The 25486-nt window shown below is 51.2% G+C and overlaps 1 protein-coding gene and 1 long non-coding RNA gene across 2 annotated transcripts; one reads left to right on the plus strand and one right to left on the minus strand.

The window, feature by feature from the left end:
* Nucleotides 1–542: 542 nt before the first annotated feature.
* IMPDH2 (inosine monophosphate dehydrogenase 2) lies at nt 543–20384 on the minus strand. Its single transcript, XM_065408509.1, has 14 exons — nt 20204–20384; nt 18736–18784; nt 18281–18382; nt 17282–17356; nt 16545–16751; nt 12390–12477; nt 11455–11654; nt 8963–9053; nt 7648–7743; nt 3120–3263; nt 1992–2136; nt 1723–1866; nt 1174–1257; nt 543–760 (listed from the first exon to the last, which is right to left on the minus strand). The coding sequence occupies exons 1-14, from the start codon at nt 20299–20301 to the stop codon at nt 739–741; spliced, it is 1545 nt and encodes a 514-aa protein (XP_065264581.1). The 5' UTR covers nt 20302–20384; the 3' UTR covers nt 543–738.
* Nucleotides 7681–11081, plus strand: LOC135881801 (uncharacterized). Its single transcript, XR_010561548.1, has 2 exons — nt 7681–7762; nt 10909–11081. It is a non-coding gene; the product is annotated as an uncharacterized LOC135881801 (long non-coding RNA).
* Nucleotides 20385–25486: the final 5102 nt, after the last annotated feature.

Genomic DNA, 25486 nt, shown 5'->3' on the forward strand with positions numbered 1-25486 from the left:
TGGCCCTCAGCAGCATTCCTGTCAGAGGAGCCCTGTGAATGCCAGCCTTGCTGTGGGGCCTTCTGCTCCTTACAGGGCTCTGAGCAGGGCTGAAACTCACCTAGCCACATTGGGCATTACTAGGCCCTGCACCTTCCGCTCCACTTGTGGGCAGCCGAGCAGGCCACAGCTGGATCATGCCCTGCCAGGTAGCAGGGGTTGGCTCAGCTGGGTTTTAAAGGGGCAATTGCAGCAGAAGCTCCTCCACTTCCCCCAGCTCTGTTCTGCCCTTGCTGAACTACAGGCAGTAGCATAACCCTTGTGAAGCACATCAGCAAGCTGTGGTGTTCAGGCTGCAGGTGGGAGGGTCACAGGGACTGGAATTGGGACTGAAGCATGGGGAGACAGGGGTTGCTCTCACAATCTTGCAGCAGAGCAAATCCTGGGACCAGCAACAAAACCAGCCTAAGGGGTGACCCGTGGGCATGACAGGGGACAGGAGTCCAGGGCTGCAACCTGGGGAGAGGCAGCCTGAGGTGGTGGGACTGAGACAGACCAGGAGCCCCACCTCTTCTCTTTTATTGTAAAACATGGCCAACAGGTGCCAGGGCCTGAGCCCCGCTGGCAGGGGGTCTTCACGGGATGGGGAGCAGCAGGTGCTTGCAGGAGAATGGCACTTCTGTGACAGGAGCAGCTCAGGTGCGTGGCAGTGGAGGGCTGCAGAGCAGCAGGGTGCTGAGCACAGGCACAGACCCTCCTTCAGAAGAGGCGCTTCTCGTATCTAAACAGACAGGAAAGTGAGCCAGGGGCACGGCCCCTCCCCCTCCCGGCCTGCCCAGCCCAGCAAGCAGGGAGCCAGGCCTGGCTTGCCCCCAGCAGCAGCTGCTGCTCTCAAGCCAGAGGTCCTCTGTGCTGGGGCAGGCAGTTGCAGTAGATCTGCATTGTCTGGAGAATCCAAGGCCGGTGCTATTATGGAACAGCTCCAGCTGCTACAAACAGCAGGTAAGCCAGTAACACCCCCCCCCACCCAGCCAGGCTCCCTGCCAGCCAATGGGATGCAGCCTGTACCACTGCATGCAGGGACAGCAAGGGCAGGACCTACAGCATTAGACTAGTGTGCTGGGCTGGGCCACATCCAACAGTGTTTTGAGCCGCTAAGAGCCCAGCGAAGGGCACCGCTGGCAGGGGACTTACGAATGGAGGCCATGAACTCCTCCTTCCACTTGGGCAGACGTCGTCCTCTTTTCAAACTTCAGTTCTCCCGAGTACATCATGGCTCTGCCGAGGGAAAGCAGATCTGGGGTCATGCTCCCGAGGCCGAGGCCAGGCGGCCTCTGGCCCTCAGTGTGCCATGGGGAGTTGCAGGCCTGGGGAGAGACTGTACTGTGCAGTGGGGCAAGGAGATTTCACACCAACTGCAACACAGGACGAGCAAGGGGTTGCCACATGCTTCCCCCCCCAGGCCCATTTCTGGAAGGAGCAGAGCCAGGCGGCCAGCTCCAGCACCTCCCTCAGCAAGGCTGCCCAGGCAGCGCTCTCCCATCCCATCGCACAACTCCTCCTTCAGGGGGTGCCTGCTGGGGACTGGGCTGGGAGCAGGGGCTACAGCTCAGCTGCACCAGAGATCGGGGTCTGAGACATGAGGGGCCTTGGCTACCAGCTGCAAGGAGCCAGTTACCAGAGGCTAGCTCAGGGATGACGAGATGAGGATTAGCTGAGCGCGCACACGGGGAAGTCTCTTACCTGACTTGGGTCAGACTCTTGGCACCGATATCCTGACAGGAGTGCTGGATCCCAGCAATCAGGTACGGGATGAACTTGTGGATAGAACCTTTGTCTTGCACTGCCCCAGACACCCCCTGGGCCACTTTAATTTTATCTGTCTCACTGTGGATGGTTGGGGGGGGGGGAAGAGAAGAAAAAACATCCATGGAACAAACCAGACCTGGCAAGCTAAGGCAGTAATCTCACAGACTCGGGGACCTGCCACCCCTCATGCCAGTCTCTCCTACCTGAAGTATCGGGTCTGGCTGCCCAAGTTCTTGTCCATGGCATCCAATGATCCCATTCCCCGGTATTTCTTCAACCTAATTCCGTCCGAGAAGAAGTACTCTCCAGGGGCTTCCGTGGTTGCAGCCAGGAGAGAGCCCATCATCACTAAAGCCAGCGAGAAGATTAGCGACAGCTGAGTCAGCCATAGGGCACAGGAGGGGAGCTTACACTGGAGCAAGGCTTTGTTCAGCCACTTGGTGGGCCCCAGACCCTGCACCTCGGGTGGGGAGAGGCCCAGAGCCTGCATCTTAGGAGGGGGCAGCATGACCCTGTCATCTGGGCACAGGGTGAAAGTGGAGCTGGTCAGAATATACCCAGTTGCCATTGTTTGCTGGGCCCCTCCCCCATTAGCAGGTGTTGCTGCATTGACAACTCCCCCAGGAGGAGGAGGTGTTACCCTCACCTGGCTCTAAGGGAGGTGGGGGCTGAGCAGTCCTGAGGGAGGAACCATAGGAACAGACAAGCTTGGAGAAGGGCTCAGCTGATCTTTTAAGTCATTAATTTCTTTGTTTGATAAACTCTAAGGAAGGGGTAAGTCTGGACCCTACAGAGCATGTGGACTTGAAGAACAGACTGAGAAAGACAACTGCTTAGAGGCTCACTGGGTTTGTGGTTAGCCCTTGTACCTCTGGGCAAAAGGCCTAGATCACGAAGGCGCCAAGACGCAGCCAGGTTTGTTTGGCACAAGTGGCACTCTGCTTGGAAGAAGCCTCACACTAGTGCACGGGGCATGTGGCACCAGCAGACCTGTCTGGAGAATGCTGCACTGTCCGGGCAGAGTCTCCCTGCCCTGACACTAGAGTAGATCAGTGCCCTGTGCACAATGTACGTTCACTGCTGAAAAGCAGCCTGGGCAATGTAAATACACCAGCAATCTCCCACTCCCGGCCCGGCTGTGATCGTGTTGGCACTCATGCGGACACGGTCAGGGCTTTGCAGAGCTCCCGTAACACTGCCAAGCGAGCGCTGCAGAACAGTCTGCAGGCAGTAAGAAGCTCACTCATTTGGTTGATATTCCAATGGCAAAGCAAATCCCCCAGAAAGGAGACACCCCGCTGAATGCCTTAAGCTCCCCCCGTCCCCCTCACCTGTGGAAGCACCGAGTGCCAGGGCCTTGGCAACGTGTCCCACGGTTTGGATCCCTCCATCTGCGATCACCGGGACCCCAAATCTCCTGGCATATTCGGACACTTTGTACACTGCTGTGGCCTGGGGCCTGCCGCAGGCCAAGACTAGATCCAGGAAGAGAAAGGGTGAACCGTCAAGTACCAGGCGCTGCAGCAATCCCCTTGGTTAAAGGTCCTTCAAGCTTTCAGTCACACACAGACCTCCCCTGGAATAAGCCACAGGAAATCAAGCAGCCCTGGCCCCAAGTCCCAGAAGGCAGGTGAACAGGGGCTATGAAGTAACTGCTGCCCCAATGCCACAGAGAAGCTTTTGCAGTGGTTACAGAACGACCAAGAGCCCTGGTGAAATCATGGACGCCAGCTGCTCAGTCCTTAGGGGCACTGATTCACTCACCACCTAGTGTCCAGCAAGACACAGAAGGAAGCAGGGCCAGACCCAAGAAACCCAAGCCCAATGAGTCCCCAGATGATTGCTGTGTTCCCCGCACTGCTGATCACCACAATGATGGGATGTCAATGTGCAGCCAGGAAGAGGCATCTGACCAAAAGGAGAGAGTTTCTATTGATACGCAACAACAGAAAAGGAAACAGACACAGGGCGGACTGATGTGGTGCTGGAAATGTAAGTTTCCCCAGCATAGCAGGGCCTCCTTAAAGTTTAGCCATCAGTGGGGGCGAATAAAGCGTTGGTAAATCTGAGACCAGTCTGTAGCAACTACAGGCTTTTCACTGTACAAAGAAACACCTGAAGGGAAACCACTGAATGACACGTATTCGGGTACATTTACCAGCCAAGTGCATGCACATATGCTGCAATAACCTTCCCATCCCTCAGATTCCCCCCGCAACACAATCACCAGGAGGCCTTTCCTCCAATCACAATTAGCACAGTACCCAGATGAGATTATGAACATGCAAGATTAGTAATTCAGGGTGCAAACATCATGTTCGATGCAGGGTTTCAAGCTGCCACCTGGGAGCAGCACCAAGTGTGCCAACTCCTAGTGACTGGTGCTCTGCCAGAAGAGGGAGCTTTTACAAACTACTTTTTGCACTGCTCACACACATTTCTCCCTGTGCTCACACCAGCAGCTCAGGTTGGGAGGAGAATTCCAGGTAGCGATCGTGAAAGAGTCACTATTAATTGGACCCAGCCAGCTATGAAGAAGTGTCTGCTAGCAATAATGTGAATGCTGTTAGTGTTAAAGAGATGGTCTCACTTGGTAGTGCATTGCCGAAGGAGAGACTGAGGGTGCCCGTACAGTAACTCCTCACTTAACGTTGTCATTATGTTCCTGAAAAATGCAACTTCAAGTGAAACAATGTTAAACGAATCCAATTTTCCCATAAGATTTAATGTAAATACGGGGGGGTTAGGTTCCAAGGAAATTTTTTGGGGGCAGACAAAAGGCATTATATACTGTACTGTACTGCGGTTGGGAAGTGCCCTTGGCTTACCCCACACAGGCACAGCGTGCTGCAGGCAAGGACGCTAGGAAGCACCTTTGCAGCAGCAGCTTCCCCGGAGAAGAACAGGCGCTGACTTTGCCAGGAATGCTCCAGGCCCGCCTCTTCCTGTCCCCGCTCCACTCCAGGCCCACCTCTTCCCACCCCCACTCCACCTCCTCTCCGGAGCACACCGTATCCCCCCTTCCCCTGAAAGTCCTAAGTGCCGCCAAACAGCTGTTCGGTGGTGGGGGAAGCGTTGGGAGGGAGGGGGAGGAGGCGGAGAAGAGGATGCTCCCTTGTAAAGTCGCTGCTCTTCTACAGAATCTTACAAGCAGTGGACAGAGCAGGCAGCCAAACGATGTTATAAGGGGACACTGCACAACTTTAAACGAGCAGCGATGTAACTCAAACAACGTTAAGCAGGAGGACGTTAAGTGAGGAGTTACTGTACGGACATCTGACGGCACCATCTCCTCTGTGCAACAGCCTGATTTCAAAGAAACCCAGGGCCCCAAGCCTCTGGATCCCATTATTCTCTACAAAGAACAGAAGTTTGTAGCTATATTAGAGAAGTAATCACTGAGACCAGCCCTTTATAATTCACCTCTTGGCACAGGGCACATGGGACCATCACATTACTGTATTTGGCTGTCCCAGCTCTCAGTGCCAAGACAAACAGGAGATGCAGGCTTCCAAAGCAGGGTTCAAAATGTACGCACACTTCACCTGTACTCGGAGCAAAGGCTTGTAAGGGTGGCGCTAAGAGAGGACTGTCATGCTAGTGGGTACAACCCAGGATCCAAACCAGAAACCTCTTTTCCTTTGAAGTGCTTCATAAATAGCAAATAGGGCAAAAGCCAAGATTCATCTTGGTCACCTGCTTGATCCTGTAACTTCAAAAAGTAGCGCTTGCGGGGTGAGAGGGAGAAGAGCCCTTCCTCACACACGCAGATCAGAATCACTGGCAAAGGGCATGGTTCTGGGATGTACCTTCCAGGTTCGCCACAGGGTGAAAGTCCCTGTTAAAGTCCCATTCACACAGCACGGCTAGCTTCACACAAGGCGAAATGTAGCTGATGTGTAACCTCTCCCATCACTGAGAGGAGACCAGATTCAGAGCAGAATTGCAGGCTCTGCCTAGGCACCATCCTCCCACATACAAGCACCTGCTGCACTGTCCAGTTAGAGGCTCAGCAGTGCCCCTGAGGAAGCTCAATCAGGTTTTTTAATTGGGTTTGGATTAAAGACACTGACGAGCCCAACTGGCCTCGATTAGGACAATTCAGAACCCTGCTTTAGAAATCCAAGACTTCTCAGCATCAGTTTTTGGGTCAACTACCAGTATCCAAAGCCACAAAACCCCAAGTGCATCTACAACTCAATTATTCTCAAACAAGCGGAGGGGCCATGTGCAGCCAATCAGGGTCCTACTTCAAGACAGAATTAAGGTTGAGAACAGGGCAAGTGACTTACTATAGGTGCCCATGACAGAAGACGGGCACTTGGGGCTGTGGGACTTTAGTTCTGGAGGGATCTGTGGAGCAGCTAAACAAAACAAATAAATCAAATTTAGAAACCAACAGCAGCAGCAGAATAAAGGGCCCCCCAGCAGTGACTTTACCAGGCTGAGCCTGGGATAACCGAGCCAGAGCTCGGATGTCAGGGGTCCCTCTTAGTCCAATCCACTGAGAAGGATGCCAAGCTGAAGGCCATGTCCAGGGGAGCACAACCTGGCACTCAGCATGTGCTCTCCCTACTCCAGGGACATTTCATGGAGAAATCCATCTGATGCTGAAACACTGGCTCCTCAACCTGCTCCTGGCATTCCTGGCACAAACACCCGCCACACAACGTCCACTGGGAAGTACAGATGTTCGGTCTCTGCTGCCAAGATAGGGACAGAGCTCCCAGAGTCTGGCTGTACTCATCACATTGTAGTGCTGGAATCTGCCATCATTTCCTCCAGTTCTCCATGGGTGAGAATGAAAAGAAGCAGGAACGCGCTGTGCGTGAATGGCCTGGCCCAGACCAGGAACTGCTGGTGCAGCAGGGGATAGGGTGGGGAAGGGCGGCTCTTCAATAAAACATTCTACACAAAAGAGACACGACAGTTTCTCCAGCGCAATACCTGGGCCAGTCTCCAAGCAGCAGGTGCTCCCTTAGCGGGCAGAGCGAGAACACAGATCCTCGGTACAGGGGGCTGTCCCCAAGGTGTGTCCTCGTAGGGCCCCAAGTACTGCTGCTGGGATCTGCACGAAGACCCTGCATGCATATGGCAAAGGGCTGCTTCTCTAGGCAGCGGCTTGTTTCAGGTCCATTACAGCAAAGGCAACTGATGAAGCTCAAGAGAGGGGCTCTGCAGCCAGACTGCCGCAGTGATGGCCCCTCACAAGGCATCCACACCCCTACTTGCTTGTTTCACTTGGAACTGTGATGTCCAGTTGCAGCTTTAAAACCAGTCTTCATTCCAGGACATGCCCGGCCACTGAGTCTAGTAGCTAGGCTAGAGAGCTGTGCCTAGGAACGCTGCCTGCCTGGCACAGGCGCCCCTGGGATCCTGCTAACTGCAATAGCTGCATTCAAAAACCTCATCTTTGGCGGGCAATTGCACCCTGGCACCAATCCAGCCGACCAACACTTTCCATTAAACACACAAGGATCTTACTGTCAGCTGCAGCTGCCCCAGGGCAGGGCCACACAAACAACCCTGGGAGTTTTATCACCATCCTCTCTGCTGCCCTCCTAGCTATGCCGGGCAAATGGAAACCCCCTACGTCTGTACCCTATGCCCTCTCCTTTGCCCTGCTCACTTAGGTGGAGATCAGGTCGAGTGGCACGTCTATGCTCCCACACCCAGCCCTGGAGTGTCTTTGGCACTACACAGCTGTAAAATCATATCCCCATTACACCGGACCTGCGGCAGACAGTCACCACCACTCGAGGACTGAATCACCGCAGACTTATCGCAGGCTCTGGATAGGAATGTTTTGCATATATTTGTTCTTCTAGCTATTGAGAAGATATTAAAAATTTTCTTTACCTTCTTGCGTGATGCAGATGGAGCCACTGCCCATCCCGACCCTTAGAGCATCGACCCCTGCATCGATCAGATTCTTCGCCTGAGCAGCCGTCACCACTGAAGCAAACAGACGAAGGTTTTTAAATGAGAACGTTGTCTCCTTTCACCACTAGTAGCTAGCCAGTCGCCCTCCTCCCTGAGCTGGGTTCTCTGCACTTGCCCAGCACCTTCCACTTGGGCATCTCAGTGGGTCCCACAAACAGCACCTGATTCAGCTTTGCAGCCCCGGGATCTAGGGATGGAGAGTGCTCCCTTCTGGAGGCAGGCCAATTGTGTTGGTGTGCATGGTAACACAACAGGTCATGCACAAAGTCAGTTTCAAATCTCAACAGCAATCCGGCACCAAACGGCTGGTTCTCAGTCAACCGACAAGTGTGCGCGCATCACCCTGCTGCTCTTGTGCAGGCACCAGTCACCACAGCCAGGGCATGTGCACACTGAACCAGGGTGAAAGCCAGGCCTTGATGTTTGACTGCTCTAGGAAGAGACCCTGCCAGCTTGGTGTGCAGGGACCAGGGGTTAGCTTTACGCCTACACAGCCGCCCCTTGGGGGGTTGGGCGGGATCAGCCTGGTGCCAGAGCCTGGGTGGGGGTGGGGTTAGCCTGTGACTGGGTCCCTCCCAACGTGGTTCGTGTCTGACTGATTTCCCAGGGCCATGCTTCTCCACTGCCCTTTTCACTGGCATTGTACTGGCTGCTGAATCCACAACAGCACTTGATGTTCACGTGCTTCCCCACTAACCCAATGGCGCAGGGGAGTCCGTGCTGCAGCTAGACTAGCGAGACATTGTAATGCATTGTACAATGGCAGAGGAAGCGTGAGACATGCTTAGGGCCATGCAGGGGACAAAAGGCTGGAGGAGGCACTATGCTGCGTTAACAACATATTTGGTAACGCAGATAAAGACCAGAGGAAGAGTGTTAAACTCTGCTCTGCCAGATTCAGATGGATGTTTCCGTTTATTTTCCACACAAGGTAGGAGTCCTCCAAGAACCAGACCCCCGAAATTCTAGAAGGATTTCAAACCAGTGTTACAGAGCCCAGAGAGCAAAGGGTCAAGGCTGGGGATTGCACACACTGCATTAACCCTGAGTGAGAAGTTTTCACACAGAACGGAAGTGTCCGTCAGGTGCTGTACCATATTCTATACACCTGACACACAGGTCAAAGTCCCACTGGGCAGGTGACAGGGACACTCATTTAAAGCAGGTCAACACGTCTCACTACAACTGAAAACAGTCAGTCTAGAAGCTAAAATTGCATTTAGTAGATTACCATTGCCTCCAATGACCTGTAGGTTATGGTATTTCTCCTTGATATACTTGATCATGTTGATCTGGAAAATGGAATTGCCCTGAGAGGAATCCTAGAAGAGAAAGAAAAACAAAATCAACCAAAATAGCTACAAAGGATTTTAAATCCAGCCCTAGGAGAGTCAGAGACTTCAGCACATTGCAAACAGGTGATTAATTCACTTCAGTACTGAAAGACCCCACTGCCCAGGCTCAGAAGGCCAGGAAGACATAAGCTACAAGAGAAAACCACCACAAACTTCCATCTTACAGGACATTTCAGCCTAATGAGTGCAGGGCGCACACACACACACACAGCTCACGTTGAGGGCTAAGAGAAACATCTAAGAGCTGCATTCTTTAGAGAATTGTGTGAGTTTCGGGGCCTCAACTTCATACTGCCAAGAGACAGCTGCCTTGCGAACCCCAGGACAAGAGGAGGGCTCACTAACACTGCCCTGGAAAGAAAGGGTGTGGGGCGAAGGTCAGTCTGAGCCCTTAGCGCTGGAACAGCAGCTAGCCACCTATCTAGTCCTCATCGTCCAAATGGTCCTGTCCCACCCCCAAGAAACGCATGTGTCCACGGTACAGTCTATATGAGTGAGGAAGGATGGTCCCGTGGTTAGAGCCCTGACCTGGGCTAGGAGACCAGAGTTCAGTTCCTGCTCTGCCACAAATACCTTGTCACGTAATGTCACTAGACCGGACTCCCACCCCTAGAACCGGAATGGCAGGACTGCCTGGCCTCAGAGGGGTGGTGAACATTGTCAGGTGCTCAGCTACTACGGTGGTGGGCCCCCCGAATACTGAATTCAAACAGACCCCAGAGATGCTCAAGGACAACTCTTCCCAACTCCCATGCACGCGGCTCGGTTTTTGTCGTTCATTTTACTCTGGGTGGGTCTTCACAGCACAGTCAGCTCCAGTTCTGACAAGTTCACACTCTGGTTACTGTACTGTAGCTAGCCTGCCTTGGGTGAGGCCACGTCTACCCCACAAGCGCTAGAGCGGCACACAGCTGCAGCACTGTTAGTGTAGTGCAGACACAGAACGCTGCAGCTGCGCCACTGTGTAGTGTAGACACAACCAATGCTGACAGGCGGGGTTCTCTCCTCGGCATGGGGTAATCCACCTCCCTGAGAAGCAGTAGCTAGGTCGACAGAAGAATTTTTTCATCAACCTAGCACGGTCTATATTGGGACTCAGGTCAACACCACCAGTCAGGGGCGTGGATTTTTTCACACCCCTGAGCCATGTAGTTAAACCGACCTACATTTCTAGTGTAGACCAGACAACAGCCATGGAAGGGGTTTTTCTGTCGCCACAGGAACTCCATCTCCCCGTGCAATGGCAGCATTCTTCCCTCGAACTAATTGCAGCTGGCATAGCTACGGCACTCAGACGTGGGACTTTTCACACCTCTGAACACCATAGCTATGATAAGCTAGGTTTTAAGGCCAGGCCTGACAGCAACCACACTTCAAAACACCACTGGCCTTACACAGAGAGCTCATTAGCAGCACAGAGCAATTGGATTAGCTATTGATGAGATCCCCAGCATTACTAGCTCCAGAGTCAGCGCCACCTCCCCATCCACCTCATGAGCTAGCGAGCGTGAGTTTAAAGCACTGCTTAATTCCAGCTAGAGAATTTTGCATGTGGACAGGAGTCAAGTCAGGGGTAAGATGGATTATAACTCAAGTTACCTGTGTGGTGAAGACACCCTAAGAGGACAGGAAAAGTTAGTCGCCTTTTTCCCAAGGCGGCAGCAGCAGTCCCTGCTTATGGAGGCTCCACATTAAGTGCACCAGCCCCCCTTGTTAGAATGGGAGATAGAAGGTGCTTATGACTAATCCAGCTAACTAACATGGCCTGTGAAACAAGCGTTGTATAACCATGCTCTGTGAATATCTCCCATTTCCTTTCTAGATGGGCTCTCAGACTAACCTATCGACAGCAAGGGCACGTGCAAACTGCTGTGCCCAAATGATTAGAGACATGGGGCTGACAGGACAGACTGCTGAGAAGTTCCATATTGGTCCCTCTGTGTTATTTGTTTTAAGTATCAGGTAATTAAAGGACACAGTACTGTTATTTCACACAAGGAGCCCAACACGTGCTTGTACATTAGTCCTATGGTCAGTGACAGACATCAAGCGAGCAGAGCACCTTTGTAATTACAGCCAACTAGCCTGACGTCACTATATCGAGCTGCACAAATCACCACATGCTAGCAGACCAGTATCTGTATCAACACACATGCCATCAGAATGCCCCACCATAAACAGACTGGCCATTTAGACTAGAGTCTCCCTCCTGCCCCAGCCCTGCAGGTCCAAGCTAGGCCACTGGCACAAGGGGGCCAGTCACAAAGTCCATGATGAAGCTATGCTATGAAGAGGGATGCTAATCAAAAACTTGTCAGGATGTGTTGAATTCACTCAACTAAGAGAGAAGCCAAACCCTGGCGCTCACCAAGACGACGACATCTACCCCCGACTGCACTAGGAGATCCAGACGGTACTTGTCATCTTCATGGGTTCCAATGGCAGCACCACAGAGCAGTTGCTTCTTAGCATCTTTAGATGCGAGCGGGTAATCACGGTTCTTCTTCAGATCCGTGCGGGCGATTATAGCAACCAGCTCATCCTCCTCATTAACAATGGGCAGCTTGCCTTGAAATAAATATAAATACACCATCATTTCAGAACCTCCCACCAGCCTGGCCCTCAGGGCAGGAGCTCCCAGTTAAAGGAACCCGGCTCACACTGTATGCCAGAGATGCAAAGAGTGACCGGCAGCCTGAGCAGGACTTGCTTTTGAAGCCCAGCTGGCAGAATGAGAAGTCAGTAGGACTGGGAAAGGGCTCAGGATTAGGATCCTGATCGTGCTGCATAGCCTTGAATTCAAAAAGGGCACTTGTACTCAAGTCACTCCAGACCCCCCCACAGAACTGAACTGGTCACAAGCCTCTGAAACCAGACACTAGAAACTGGATACAAAATTAAAAGCCTGCGGCCAAGTGCGCTCTTGGCATTTACAGCTTTTCAGCACCTTGACTGGCAGGAATCCCTGAAGTTCTAAGCAGACTCAGAGATGAAGGTGAAGGTTTTAGTCTTTTGGCAGGTCTTCACGCTCGTTTGGGGCTCCAGGACACGCCTGTCCTTACCATCCCTTCTCCCCAGGGAGATTTGGAAGGAACACCCCATGGGACACCTGGCATCAGTCTTTTATTGTAGGGAAAAACATTTGCATTGAGAAACAAACTGAATGTGTGGAGAGATGAGCATGAGAGCATTTCCCATACGTGCATAATTGTGTGCTCACATCCGCCCCCCACCCCCACCCCCTTATCCCCTGCTCTATGCCAGACACTGTTCACCCACGCAACACACAGCTAGTCATGGTACCTTTTTTGCTTCTCTGCAGAATTTCATTTGCTTCCTTTAATGTTACCCCTGCAGGGGCTACAACGAGATCATCCCGCTTTGTCATAATCTGATAGAAAAGGGGGCAAAGAATGAAAAGTCACACACGAGTGAGAGCTCCTTCCCACTTGATCCAGGACAGGAAACACAAACTGCCAAGCAAAGATGCTTCAGTGGCCACTTGCTAGGAGCCAGAGGGTCCCAACTAAACGCTACATATGGGATGGACGAGGGAGCACGCGATAGCGTGGAGCAGCCCATGAAAATGAATCCTCAGCCTGCAGCGCTCTATACCCATTCAAACAGTCCACTCAAATCCACATGGAGCCCGGCACAGAGCTGTGTCCATAGGCTGTATGTCCATACTGCCGGCCGACCCAGGGAGATCACCCTGAGAGAAGGAAGAACCTCACACCCTCTACTTGGGATTTCAGCAGCACAGACTCCCCTCACATCACCAGCTACACAATCCAGACCAAAGTACTTTTAATAGGTTAGAAACCTAACTCCAGCACTCGTTTGCCTGATAGAATCCCAGCCTCTTACTGTTCTGGCAGAAACTCCACCAGTCACTGGGCTTGTTTTCAGACAGTGCTCCCCAGCACGCTGGCTTTAGGGGGACTCTGCTTGGGAGTGCCTGAGGCTGCAGAATAAGGGCAGGGGATGGGAGGAAGAGGCCACATCTAAATTAGGGCTGTCAATTAATCGTAGTTAACTCACGCAATTAACTCAAAAAAATTAATCGTGATTAATCGCACTTATAACAATAGAACACCAATTGAAATTTATTAAATATTTTTGGATGTTTTTCTACATTTTCAATATTGATTTCAATTACAACACACAATACAAAGTGTACAGTGCTCACATATTTTTTGTTACAAATATGCACTGTACAAATGATAAACAAAAGAAATAGTATTTTTCAATTCACCTCATACAAGTACTGTACTGCAATCTCTATCAGCAAAGTGTAATTTACAAATGCAGGGTTTTTTTGGTTACGTAACTGCACTCAAACAGAACAGCGTAAAACGTTAGAGCCTGTAAGGCCACTCAGTCCTCCTACGTATTCTGCCAATCACTCAGACAAACACGTTTGTTTACATTGATGGAAGATACTGCTGCCCGCTTCTTCTTTACAATGACACCTGAAAGTGAGAACAGGCGTTCGCATGGCACTTACATGCCAGGTATGCCCAACATTTGTATGCCCCTTCATGCTTTGGCCACCATTCCGGAAGACATGCTTCCATGCTGATGATGCTCGTTAAAAAAATAATGCGTCAATAAAATTTTTGACTGTACTCCTTGGGGAGAGAATTGTATGTCTCCTGCTGTTTTACCCACATTCTGCCAAATGTTTCATGTTATAGCAGTCTCAGATGACCCAGGACATGTTCGGTTTAAGAACACTTTCACAGCAGATTTGACAAAACGCAAAGAAGGTACCAATATGAGATTTCTAAAGATAGCTACAGCACTCGACCCAAGGTTTAAGAATCTGAAGTGCTGTCCAAAATCTTGAGGGACGAGGTGGGGAGCATGCTTTCAGAAGTCTTAAAAGAGCAACACTCAGATGCGGAAACTACAGAACTCAAACCACCAAAAAAGATCAACCTTCTGCTGGTGGTATCTGACCTCAGATGATGAAAATGAACAGGTGTCGGGCCGTACTGCTTTGGATCATTATCAAGTAGAACCCACAGCATTGGCCTGCTAAACCCAGGGTTGAGAGTTCAATCTTTGAGGGGGCCATTTAGGGATTTGGGGCAAAAATCTGTCTGGGGATTGATTGGTCCTGCTTTGAGTAGGGGGTTGGACTAGATGATCTCCTGAGGTCCCTTCCAACCCTGATATTCTATCAGCATGGAAGCATGTCCTCTGGAATGGTCGTTGAAGCATAAAGGGACATATGAATCTTTAGCGCATCTGGCACGTAAGTATCTTGCAACGCCGGCTACAACAGTGCCATGCGAACACCTGTCCTCACTTTCAGGTGACGTTGTGAACAAGAAGCGGGCAGCATTATCTCCTTGCAAATGTAACCAACCTTGTTTGTCTGAGGGACTGGCTGACCAAGAAAGAGGACTGGGTGGACTTGTAGACTCTAACGTTTTACATTGTTTTATTTTTGAATGCAGGTTTTTTTGGTACATAATTCTACATTTGTAAGTTCAACTTTTATGATAAAGAGATTGCACTACAGTACTTGTATGAGGTGAATTAAAAAATACTATTTTTTGTTTTTTACAGTGCAAATATTTGTAATAAAAAATACAAAGTGAGCACTGTACACTTTGTATTCTGTGTTGTAATTGAAATCAATATATTTGAAAATGTAGTAAACATCCAAAAATATTTAAAATAAATGCTATTCTAACAGCACGATTAATCGCGATCAATTTTTTTGATCGATTGACAGCCTAATCTAAATTAACATGCCTGCCTGTGTCCACTCTGACAAACCAGCACCAGTGTGCACCTGTACAGGGCTCATAAGGTACATATTCAAGAAAGATCTCTCCTCCCTGAGTTCAGGGAAGTAACATCTAATCCAAAATTGGGGTGGAGGGGGCTGGTTTGTTAGGTCTCAGATTGCACAGAAAAGAATTCCGGGGGGGGGGGGGGGAATAACACCCAGCACTAATTACTTGGAGAGCCTATGAGAGCAATGAGCAGGACATTAGAGCTGAATCATAAGTGGGATGAGAACCAGGGCTGTTACAGAAAGGCCAATAAACTCTCCTGCCTATTGTTGCATGCATAGGAATCAACGTTTGAAACAAGAATAGGAAAGGGGCTTCCAGCTCTGCAGCATAGATGCTAAGAGGCCTAAGCAGGAGATATGGCATGAATCTCGACTGGCCACTGTCAGAGACAGAATGCTGTTCTAGATGGACCATTGGTCTGACCCATTATGACCGTTCGATGTTCTGAATGGTTCAGCATCTCTGAAGAAACACAAGCCTCTTTGGTACCATTCCTGAAGTGACATTGTCAGCGTCTCTTTGGCTAGTAACAGGAGATTGAAAACGGAGTTGGGACATTAATGCAGTGCCAAGCTGGGTCTATCTTTAGCTCATGCTGACCTAAGTCAGGAGGGCGGCACTGGCCGAGCAGCACTAAAAACTACTGTATGCTGTCATCTGACAACACCGAAGATCTATCATTACAAGCTACCACAACCCTTCCCCAGTACCAGTACCAACGGAATTAGCACCAGAAGGCTCACACAGAGTGCATGCTGCAGGCTGATGGGAGAGAGCAAGAGGGAGAAAAAGAAAGTTTGTTAATGAAGCACTGTGGAAGTGCTAAGTATGACTTTACTGAGCCCAGGAGTTACCCTGCACTGAGAGAGTCCCAGACAAAGGGATTATACTAGGAGCCTGAAAGCACTATTCAGTGAATGGGAGCTCGGTGGCTCTGGCCTCTGCATTCAAACAATGTCACTTTTCCAACGGCCAGGTCACTACAGGAGAGCAGCAGTAGCCAATACAGAACCAGGAGAGAAATGATGGCTACAGCCAATAGTGAACGTCTGCCAGGGTGAGTGGATGGGAGTTGAGGCCCTGCCCCTCCTCTTTCCCAGAGGCTCTCGGGCCTCCCCATCCCAGGCACGTAAAGGGTCCGCAGCTCCCCACAGCTGTCTGGGCCACTCTCACCTGGGCCTGGCGATGGAAGTCTTATGGGGGAAGAGAAGGGACAGGGCCCATTGTGAACAGTGGATGGGCCACGTCTGTCCACTTTCACAAGTGGAAAGGCCATGTGTGGCCCCCCAGTCCCCTGCATTCCTGCACCCCTGATGACTGCTATAGGAAGCAAAAAGGATCATGGCCAGATTGTGCCAAATGGTAAACCCGAGCCAGCAGTCATTGGAACACGCTAGTAATAGGCACAGAATATGCAGCTACAGAACGAAGCAGCAGGCACAGAACCCAGAGGTGAGCAGTTCAACTAAGCAACAGAAAGACTAATTTAAACCTGGAATAAAACAAAGAGCCAGGCCCCTGTTCCCGCAGGGCTGGTTCACACACCTCATTCAAGCACTGAGCCTTTGTCGTCACCACACGCTGTAGCACTTCCTAACATAACCCTCCCTCTCCCACCAGGAGCGCGGGTCCTCGGGTAACGAACCTCACTGAGGGGCAAGTCGTGCTCCTCCTCTTTCAGGAAGTCAATGTCTCGGGATGAGATGATCCCCACCAGCTTACTCCCCATCTTTCCATTGTCTGTGATAGGAATGCCACAGAATCCATGACGGGCTTTTGCTTCAAACACATCACTCACTCTGTCCTTGGGGCTCAGCACCACTGGGTCTGTGATAAATCCCTGTTCATATTTCTGAAACAAAGCACATTCAGAGAGCAGAGTAAACAACATGGATAGACTGAGCTGTAATGTGACGGGCATTTAGCACTCCTCATGGTACGAGCGGTGAAAGTCTGTCACTCTCCCCAAGCTGGCAGAGTCCGTTGCACACAGGTATTTGGGGTCAGTGACTGCAGTAGCAAGGATGCTGCATCAACCAAGTCAAGCTCCTTTCTGCCCATCTCTGGGGATAAATTCATTGACACTTTTCAAAATAGGCAGGTGGGGATTTAACCCCAGCATCCTGGCCAACATTCCCCCACACTCAGTAAGCAGGTTCTCGTGTCCCTAGCTGTTGTGGGATATGGCAAGACAGAAGAGCTGATATGGCCACCTGCACTGACCAGTGCCACTGCTCTAAGAGACTAGAATACAAGGGGAATGAGTGCCTGCCAGCTCTCCTTTGCTGAAGCCTATTTCATGGTTCTCAAACTGGAGCCAGACCCCTTTGGACATTTAGTGACTTGCCCAGCTCCTAGTTTCCTGCTTCAGCTGTTCTTTACCTTAACTTTCCGTACTTCGTTGGCCTGGAATTCCGGTGTGCAGTTATGATGGATGAATCCAATCCCACCTGTGAGCTAAGAACACACAGAGGCAGCAGTAAGTCACTGCAACGATAGGGACCCTAAACTTTATTTGGTGAATTCAACAACCAGGTACAGACAACAGACTATTACTGTAGCAGAGCAAACTGCACTTCTAATGGGAGCTCAGATACACTGAGGCCTTGGCTACACTTGGGAATTCACAGCGCTGCCGCGGCAGCGCTGTGAAGCGCGAGTGTAGTCGCGCTGCCAGCGCTGCGAGAGAGCTCTCGCAGCGCTGCATGTACTCCACCTCTCTGAGGGGAGTAGCTTGCAGCGCTGCGAGCGAGCGTGCAGCGCTGCAGGCTCTGATCACACTGGCGCTTTACAGCGCTGACCTCGCTGCGCTCGGGGGGGGGGGGGGGCGTTTTCACACCCCTGAGCGCAGCAAGTTGCAGCGCTGTACAGCGCCAGTGTAGCCAAGGCCTGAGGGCAGGATCTGAACAGTAGAAATGCCAGGATTCCCTTATCCAAAGGCATGACTTGCCTCCCACCCCCATGGCTGCTTATGGGATACCAGTGTAAGGAGTATATTCAGGCCCAAAACATGCTCCAATTTTCTTTTAACATTTTAACTTAACATAAGATGTTGTATGTTACAAACGGTTTGTTTTCCCTTATAGAGTTAAGCGTAGGAATACAGCAGCTGAGAGAACACATTGATAAAGCTCCAATACAATGGAGAAATAAGATCTAACCCACTAACAGCAAGACCAGCTTAAGGAGATCTGAAAAAACAGCAGCTGGCAATAGCGAGCCTAGTTAGCGACAGCTGGTTTAACACTGTCGCACATTATTTTAAACTGTAAGTTTAACACAGATGATGTCATCACTCTTGGGAACCGGTATTAAAGTTATTCTTCAGTTTACAGGAGTCACTTCTCCCACCTTCTAATGTTCTTGTCCATGGGCACTCACCGCCATTGCAATGGCCATGCTGGCCTCGGTCACCGTGTCCATAGGAGAGGAAACCAAAGGAGTCTTTAAGGTGATCTTTTTGGTCAAAGCTGAAGTCAGGTCCTAAAAGAAGAAAAGGTTTGTTGTGGTGATATGCAAGTTCATCCCAAAGCAACTCTACCTGGGCCTGTGAACCAGGGAAACCAGCATGGATTTTTGCTTCATAGGCCACACACACACCACTGCTTTACAACAAAGTGTTTTTCGTAGTTCCCATGATCTTCAAAGGGGCACCAGTGTCTCCAAGAGTTTAGCTCCAAGGGCAGCCAAGATAGTAAAAATAAAGATCGTTCTCTCCCTCTACAACGGCCCCTTGGGCAGACCCAGGAAGAGCCTGTTAGCAAAGCACTGGGGTCAGGGAGCACCAGCCTGTCGCCATTAATCCCCGAGAATGCAAACTGCCCCTTTGTACTCACCACTTGCTCCGCAGTGAAGTCAATATAGCCGGGAAGAATAAGGAAGTCACTGGAAGATGGGATAGAAAGAGACAAACTGAAATCACCTGCATGCCGGTGACACGACCCCCCCACCCCCCCGACAGCCCTTCCTGGCCTGGCTCCGGGGGCGGTCTCAGACGGGGTCACCAGCAGCGCGGGGGAGATGGGGGGCGATTGGGGCGGGCACAGCCTAGGCTGGCAGCCGGACTGGGCGCCCGGGGCCCCGCCAGGGCGCGGTTAGTCCCGTGCGAGCGGATACCGCAGCCCGGGTCCGCCCGGGGGCGCTACAGGCACCGAGCCAGCTGCGGGGGGGGGGGGCCGTTGGGCAACCCCCCCCAGGCTCCATGGACCCCCGCGCTGGGAACTCGCCTGGGGGGACAACGCGGCTCGTTGGGAGCGACCGACAAACCCGCCCCCAGCAGCGGCACCCGCCGGGGAGGGGAAGGGGGGACCCCGACAGACGCACAGACCCCCCCCGGGACTCCCCCGGGCCCCGACAGACCCCACCCCCGGGGCCCGACAGACGCACAGACCCCCCCCCCCGGGACTCCCCCCGGGCCCCGACAGACCCCCCCCCCCGGGGCCCGACAGACGCACAGACCCCCCCCCCCGGGACTCCCCCGGGCCCCGACAGACCCCCCCCCCGGGGCCCGACAGACGCACAGACCCCCCCCCGGGACTCCCCCGGGCCCCGACAGACCCCCCCCCCGGGGCCCGACAGACGCACAGACCCCCCCCCCCCGGGACTCCCCCGGGCCCCGACAGACCCCCCCCCGGGGCCCGACAGACGCACAGACCCCCCCCCCCGGGACTCCCCCGGGCCCCGACAGACCCCCCCCCCCGGGGCCCGACAGACGCACAGACCCCCCCCCCCCGGGACTCCCCCGGGCCCCGACAGACCCCCCCCCCCGGGGCCCGACAGACGCACAGACCCCCCCCCCCCCGGGACTCCCCCGGGCCCCGACAGACCCCCCCCCGGGGCCCGACAGACGCACAGACCCCCCCCCCCGGGACTCCCCCGGGCCCCGACAGACCCCCCCCCGGGGCCCGACAGACGCACAGACCCCCCCCCGGGCCCCGACAGACCCCCCCGGGACTCCCCCGGGCCGACAGACCCCCCCCCCGGGGCCCGACAGACCCCCCCCCCTCGGGCCCCCCCCGGGCCGACAGACCCCCCCCCCCGGGCCGACAGACCCCCCCCCTCGGGCCGACAGACCCCCCCCCTCGGGCCGACAGACCCCCCCGGGACTCCCCCGGGCCGACAGACCCCCCCCCGGGGCCCGACAGACCCCCCCCTCGGGCCCCCCCCGGGCCGACAGACCCCCCCCCCCGGGGGCCGACAGACGCACAGACCCCCCCCCCCCCGGGACTCCCCCGGGCCCCGACAGACCCCCCCCCCGGGGCCCGACAGACGCACAGACCCCCCCCCCCCGGGCGCCCCGCTCACTTGTAGGTCAGCCCGTCCCCGCAGTTGAGGAGCTGCTGCGCCGTCAGCCCGTCGTCGGGCACGTAGCCGGTGCCGCCGCTGATGAGGTAATCGGCCATGGCGACTCCGCGGCTAACGGCTGCGGCCGCGTGGCCCAGGAAGAGGCGCCCCCCGCGCGCGCCCCGGAGATAAACCCACGCGCAGGCCCGGGCCCCGCCCCCTACGGAGGCCGAGCGCGGACACGAGCTCCCGGCCGCACCCCCCAGCGGCAACATCCGGCCCGGGCCGAGCCCCGGGGCCATTGGAGCCAGGCCCCCCGGCTGCCCAGGACACGTGTTCCGGGCTCGTCCCCGGGGCACGTTCAGCTGGACGGGGGGGGGGGCTGCGGAGGCAGCGGGGGCCAGAGCCCAGCCCGAGCCCCAGGGCCCCTGGCCGGTGGGGAATTCACGGGCCGCCCCCGCTGGCTCCAGAGGGGAGAAGGGTCCAGCCCCTGCCGGCAGGCCCAGCAATCAGCACCACGGCGGGGCACCCAGGGAGCCGCCCCCAGGCTCTGACCCCCAGAAAAGCCCCTGGTGGCCACAGTTGAGAAACACTGGTTTAAATTACAGCCGGCAACGAGGGGGAAATTACAAGGGCCAAAATGAATTTTAAAACTCACACAGGTAAGGGTTTAACCCCCAACAGCCCCTGAGAGAGTCTTTAACTACACCAAGTCTCAGTCTGTTGTTGTGGGTATACTGAGGAGTCCAGTCGACTTAGGTGGGCATAAGCTTTCATAGGTAAAAAACCCACTTCTGTAGCTGAAGGGGTTTTTTTACCCGTGAAAGCTTATGCCCAAATAAGTCTGGTAATCTTTAAGGTGGTAATGGCCTTGTTTTTTTAAACTATACGAGAACAGGAAGTGTGCAAAAGAATAGATAAGTCCATTGAAGCACTAGAGATAAAAAAAGGGAGCAAGGAGGAAGATAAGGACAATAGGACACCACTGAGAAATTTTATTTTACCTCAGTCTTCACTGCCAGAAACACTGGGGACATCCATCCCTGGGCCCTGCTCTTCTCTGGGAATAAAGATGAGGTGCCCTCAGAGACCCAGGTGAGGTGCTGAAGCAAACTGATAACCTAATAGGTAACCAGGCCCAGACAGTATATCCAAGAGTTATGAAGGAACTTAGGTATGCCATCATGTGCCAGCAATGCCCCTCTGCCATGTACATTGGCCAAACCGGACAGTCTCTACCCAAAAGAATTAATGGACACAAATCTGACATCAGGAATCATAATACTCAAAAACCAGTGGGAGAACACTTTAACCTGTCTGGCCATTCAATGACAGACCTGCGGGTGGCTATCTTACAACAGAAAAACTTCAAAAACAGACTCCAACGAGAGACTGCTGAGCTGGAATTGATATGCAAACTAGACACAATCAACTCAGGATTGAATAAGGACTGGGAATGGCTGAGCCATTACAAACATTGAATCTATCTCCCCTTGTAAGTATTCTCACACTTCTTATCAAACTGTCTGTACTGAGCTATCTTGATTATCACTTCAAAAGTTTTTTTCTCTTACTTAATTGGCCTCTCAGAGTTGGTAAGACAACTCCCACCTGTTCATGCTCTCTGTATGTGTGTATATATATCTCCTCAATATATGTTCCACTCTATATACATCCGAAGAAGTGGGCTGTAGCCCACGAAAGCTTATGCTCTAATAAATTTGTTAGTCTCTAAGGTGCCACAAGTACTCCTGTTCTTTTTGAAAATATATTAAAAACAGCTACTATTCCAGAGGACTAGAGAGTAGCAAATGTTGTACCAATATTTTTTAAAGAGTCTTGAGCAGTGATCCTGGGAACAGACTAGTGAACTTTACATGTGTACCTGGAAAAATCGGTTTAAATTATAATTAAAAGCAGAACACCTGAAACATCATGAGAGCATCTAATCAGCATGATTTCTGCAAAGGAAAATGATGTTTCAGTAATCTCTCAGAATTCTCTGTAGTAGGGGCGAAGGGAGAACCAGTTTACATAATTTATTTGGATTTCCAAAATGCCTTTGGCGAAGTCCCACCCAAGAGACTATGAAGTAGTCATGGGGTGAGAGGCAAACTATTGTCATGGATCAAAAGCTGGCTAGGAAACAGAAAACAAATTAAATAGTCAATATTCATCCTGGCAAAAGGTTAACAGCACAGGGCCTCAAGGTTCCATGTTGTTCAATATTTTTCTTAATGATCTGGAAAGGACAGCGAGTAATGAAGTAGCAACACTTACCCATGACAAAGTAATTTAGGTTAGTCAGGACAGAGCAGAGTGAGGAACTACGAGTCCTAAACAAACTTGGTGAATGGGCAACATGATGGCAAATGAAAGTCACTCAGGTAACTAGAAAGCAATGCACATTGGAGGGGGAAATTAAGTACTCATACAGTTAATTTAGTCTCTGTAAGCTGTATCAACACAGTAAAAGAACCTGGACATCATAGTACACAGCTCATTGTACAGCTGTGCTAAAAAACCCAAAGATTTTAGGATGCCTAAGGAATGAGGAGGCGAATACACCATTATATACTCAACAGTACAGCCTCAGCTGGATTGTGTGTGCAGGATTGGTCACCCCCCATCTCAGACAGGATATTACATGTGTTCGGAGAAGCATTGAGGATGATCAAGGGCCTAGGAAAATTCTCTCATGAAGAGAGATTAACGGAGTTTGGGATTGTTACCTTAGAAACCAGAGCAATAAGGGGGGGGGGGAGGGACGACACAATAAAAGTCTATAAAATAAACTTCTGTTCTGCCTGCATCTTAAAAGAGCACATACAACTAAAAAGGTGGGAAACAAACTGGATAAAAGGAACAGTGTCAGTCAGTTCCACAGCTTTTCAAACGTTGTGTAACTTATTGCCACAGTATCAGAGGGGTAGCCGTGTTAGTCTGAATCTGTAAAGAGCAACAGAGGGTCCTGTGGCACCTTTAAGACTAACAGAAGTATTGGGAGCATAAAAATATGGAACGCTTCACGAATTTGCATGTCATCCCTGCGCAAGGATGACACGCAAATTCGTGAAGCGTTCCATATTTTTATGCTCCCAATACTTCTGTTAGTCTTAAAGGTGCCACAGGACCCTCTGTTATTGCCACAGGCAGCCACTGAGGTCAAGAGCTGAAGATGCCAAAAAGGACTGACATTTATATAAATAATGTCTACTTAGGATGTGTTTTGGAAGGGATATTAAACCTCATACTTTAGGATTTAAAAGAATGAGAGCTAATGTAGGGGGCAGATTATCCAATTTTACACCCTTCTTTGAAGTGGTATTCAGACCTGCATGAGTTAGCAGCTGAAGAAATTTTGACCCCATTTCTAGATACATTTGAATTATTTAAAAAACAAACAAACAAACAAACAAAAACAACAACATTGAGATGGCTCAATCACCACCAGACTTCCATTCCACCTAACCCCTTCACCTCCTATTCACGTAGGTTTTCTGTTTTGTTACGGTTACCCGTTGCCCAACCATGGCTATGTAGTATTGTCTGGTGTTGCAGTGAGTTGTAAAATTATATAGTTGCATAATTCTATTGGAGCTCCTGTGAAGGATGGGGTACTTGAAAACATATACAACTAAGTCATGCACCTTTTTGGACTTTGCATTGTCTGTTTATGAAAAATAATCACAAAAAAGTTTCATATTATTCAGTTTAAATCAACAGAGGGTCCCTCTTTTGGGGCCAGATTTTCAAGAAAGCTCAACACGTTGGGTGCCGAACTGCTTTGAAAGTCCCACTCCTTTTGCTACCACATAAATCTGGTTAGGACTGGATAGGATTCTTCTGTTGACAGTGCAGCAGGGTGGGATTCTGCAGTTCTGGCAGCAGGACTCTCCCAGCCTGTAGCCCATCATTGGGGTGACTGAGTTTAGTTTATCTTTTGGTTGATTGTTTGTTTACTTTATTCCAATAACTTGATACTTAAGGGCAGCACCACATCTTTTATACTACATATTGCATGGTGTCTCAGTGACTGTTTTGTTAAGCTGCTCTTATAACTTAAGGCTGTAGTCACTACAGAAATTGATCACTGCAGTTTTCTTTCAGTGACTCCCAATTTTCCTTAACAGGTACAACACAGTCTGTGGTAGCTGTACCTAGTACTCAGAACGGTATCATTTCATTCAAGAGAGAGAAGGAAAATTAAACTCCTTTTCTTCAGCCATGGAGTGAATATTGTTTCCGGTTGTGCAATGTTAAGTTTTCAGTTTGTGTTGTAGGGTGGCAACTGTTGAGAAATATGGTCCTTGGCTTTCATAACATCCCTGGCTGTGATTTTATACATCTGTGCATCATTTCTTGGTCATTTCTCAGCTAAAACTGTTCTAGGTAGCGTTACAGAATTCATACACCCACATGCTGATTTCCACCTATTTAGAATTTTCTTGGACTACATTGAAGGAGATAAGGTGCTATCAGTTTAGGATTTGATGTCCTGACTGACATACCAAAAGTGGCTTAGAGTAGTGATATTAAGGCAGTTGTTCCAGTTGGTCTTACTGAGCACTCAGGCAGAAGAGCATTTAAAAAAAACAAAACAAAAAAAACGAAACATATCTAAAGTGACATTCCACCCACAGTAAATGTTGCCTACTGTAAGAGTGCCAGAAGTGAGGATGTCTTGCCTGCTTAAGATCTTTTGTTTATTTTAAAGGAAAGACGATGGTGGTACAGCTGCCCTATTCCAATGCAAGGCACATTTACCCTAACCTCAGCAGTGATACTAGAGCACAAAGTAGTAAACAGACAGGCAAGTTAGCTTCTGTTCCATTAGAAACACAAGGCAAGGTTTAATGGTTGTCAAACAGACTACAAAGGCTGCAGGGAAAGACATTTCATTTCCAAGGGGATTACAAAGATCAGAGGGTATAAGAGTAAAGTTAAATTAAAAAAATAGTTGAGTTCATCTCTTTAAAATGATTTGCAGTGTGAGTAACTCACAGGGGGCAAAAGCTACTGGAGAGCTGGAAGGTCACTTTGCGGGATGGCAATGACATATGCTGTTCAGACTAGGGTTCAATGTGGGAGGATGGACAAGACATTTCTGGCATGCAGGCTGCACCATTACCTGGGCTGCAACTAGAACCAGCCTTAGTGAGATGCATCCCCTACCCACCCCATGCTCTTTTCTTACATTCCCTCATTAGAGACCAAGACCCAATTTATTCCTGCTTTATGCTGGACTCAGTCCTGCCCTAACCCTCCTGATTAACTCAGTAGCAAGAACAGCTGGAAGCAGGC

The sequence above is a fragment of the Emys orbicularis genome, chromosome 7 (assembly GCF_028017835.1).
Source record: "Emys orbicularis isolate rEmyOrb1 chromosome 7, rEmyOrb1.hap1, whole genome shotgun sequence".
Classification (NCBI taxonomy): domain Eukaryota; kingdom Metazoa; phylum Chordata; order Testudines; family Emydidae; genus Emys; species Emys orbicularis.

Bases quoted from the DNA above. Each gene is read 5' to 3' on its own strand.
- IMPDH2 (XM_065408509.1), bottom strand. From the start codon at position 20,301: ATGGCCGATTACCTCATCAGCGGCGGCACCGGCTACGTGCCCGACGAC. The intron at 16,752-17,281 runs GTAAAGAACAGC...GCTTTGTTTCAG, and splicing joins ACGAAGTACGGAAAGTTAAG to AAATATGAACAGGGATTTAT. The intron at 1,867-1,991 runs GTAGGAGAGACT...AACCATCCACAG, and splicing joins AGCCAGACCCGATACTTCAG to TGAGACAGATAAAATTAAAG.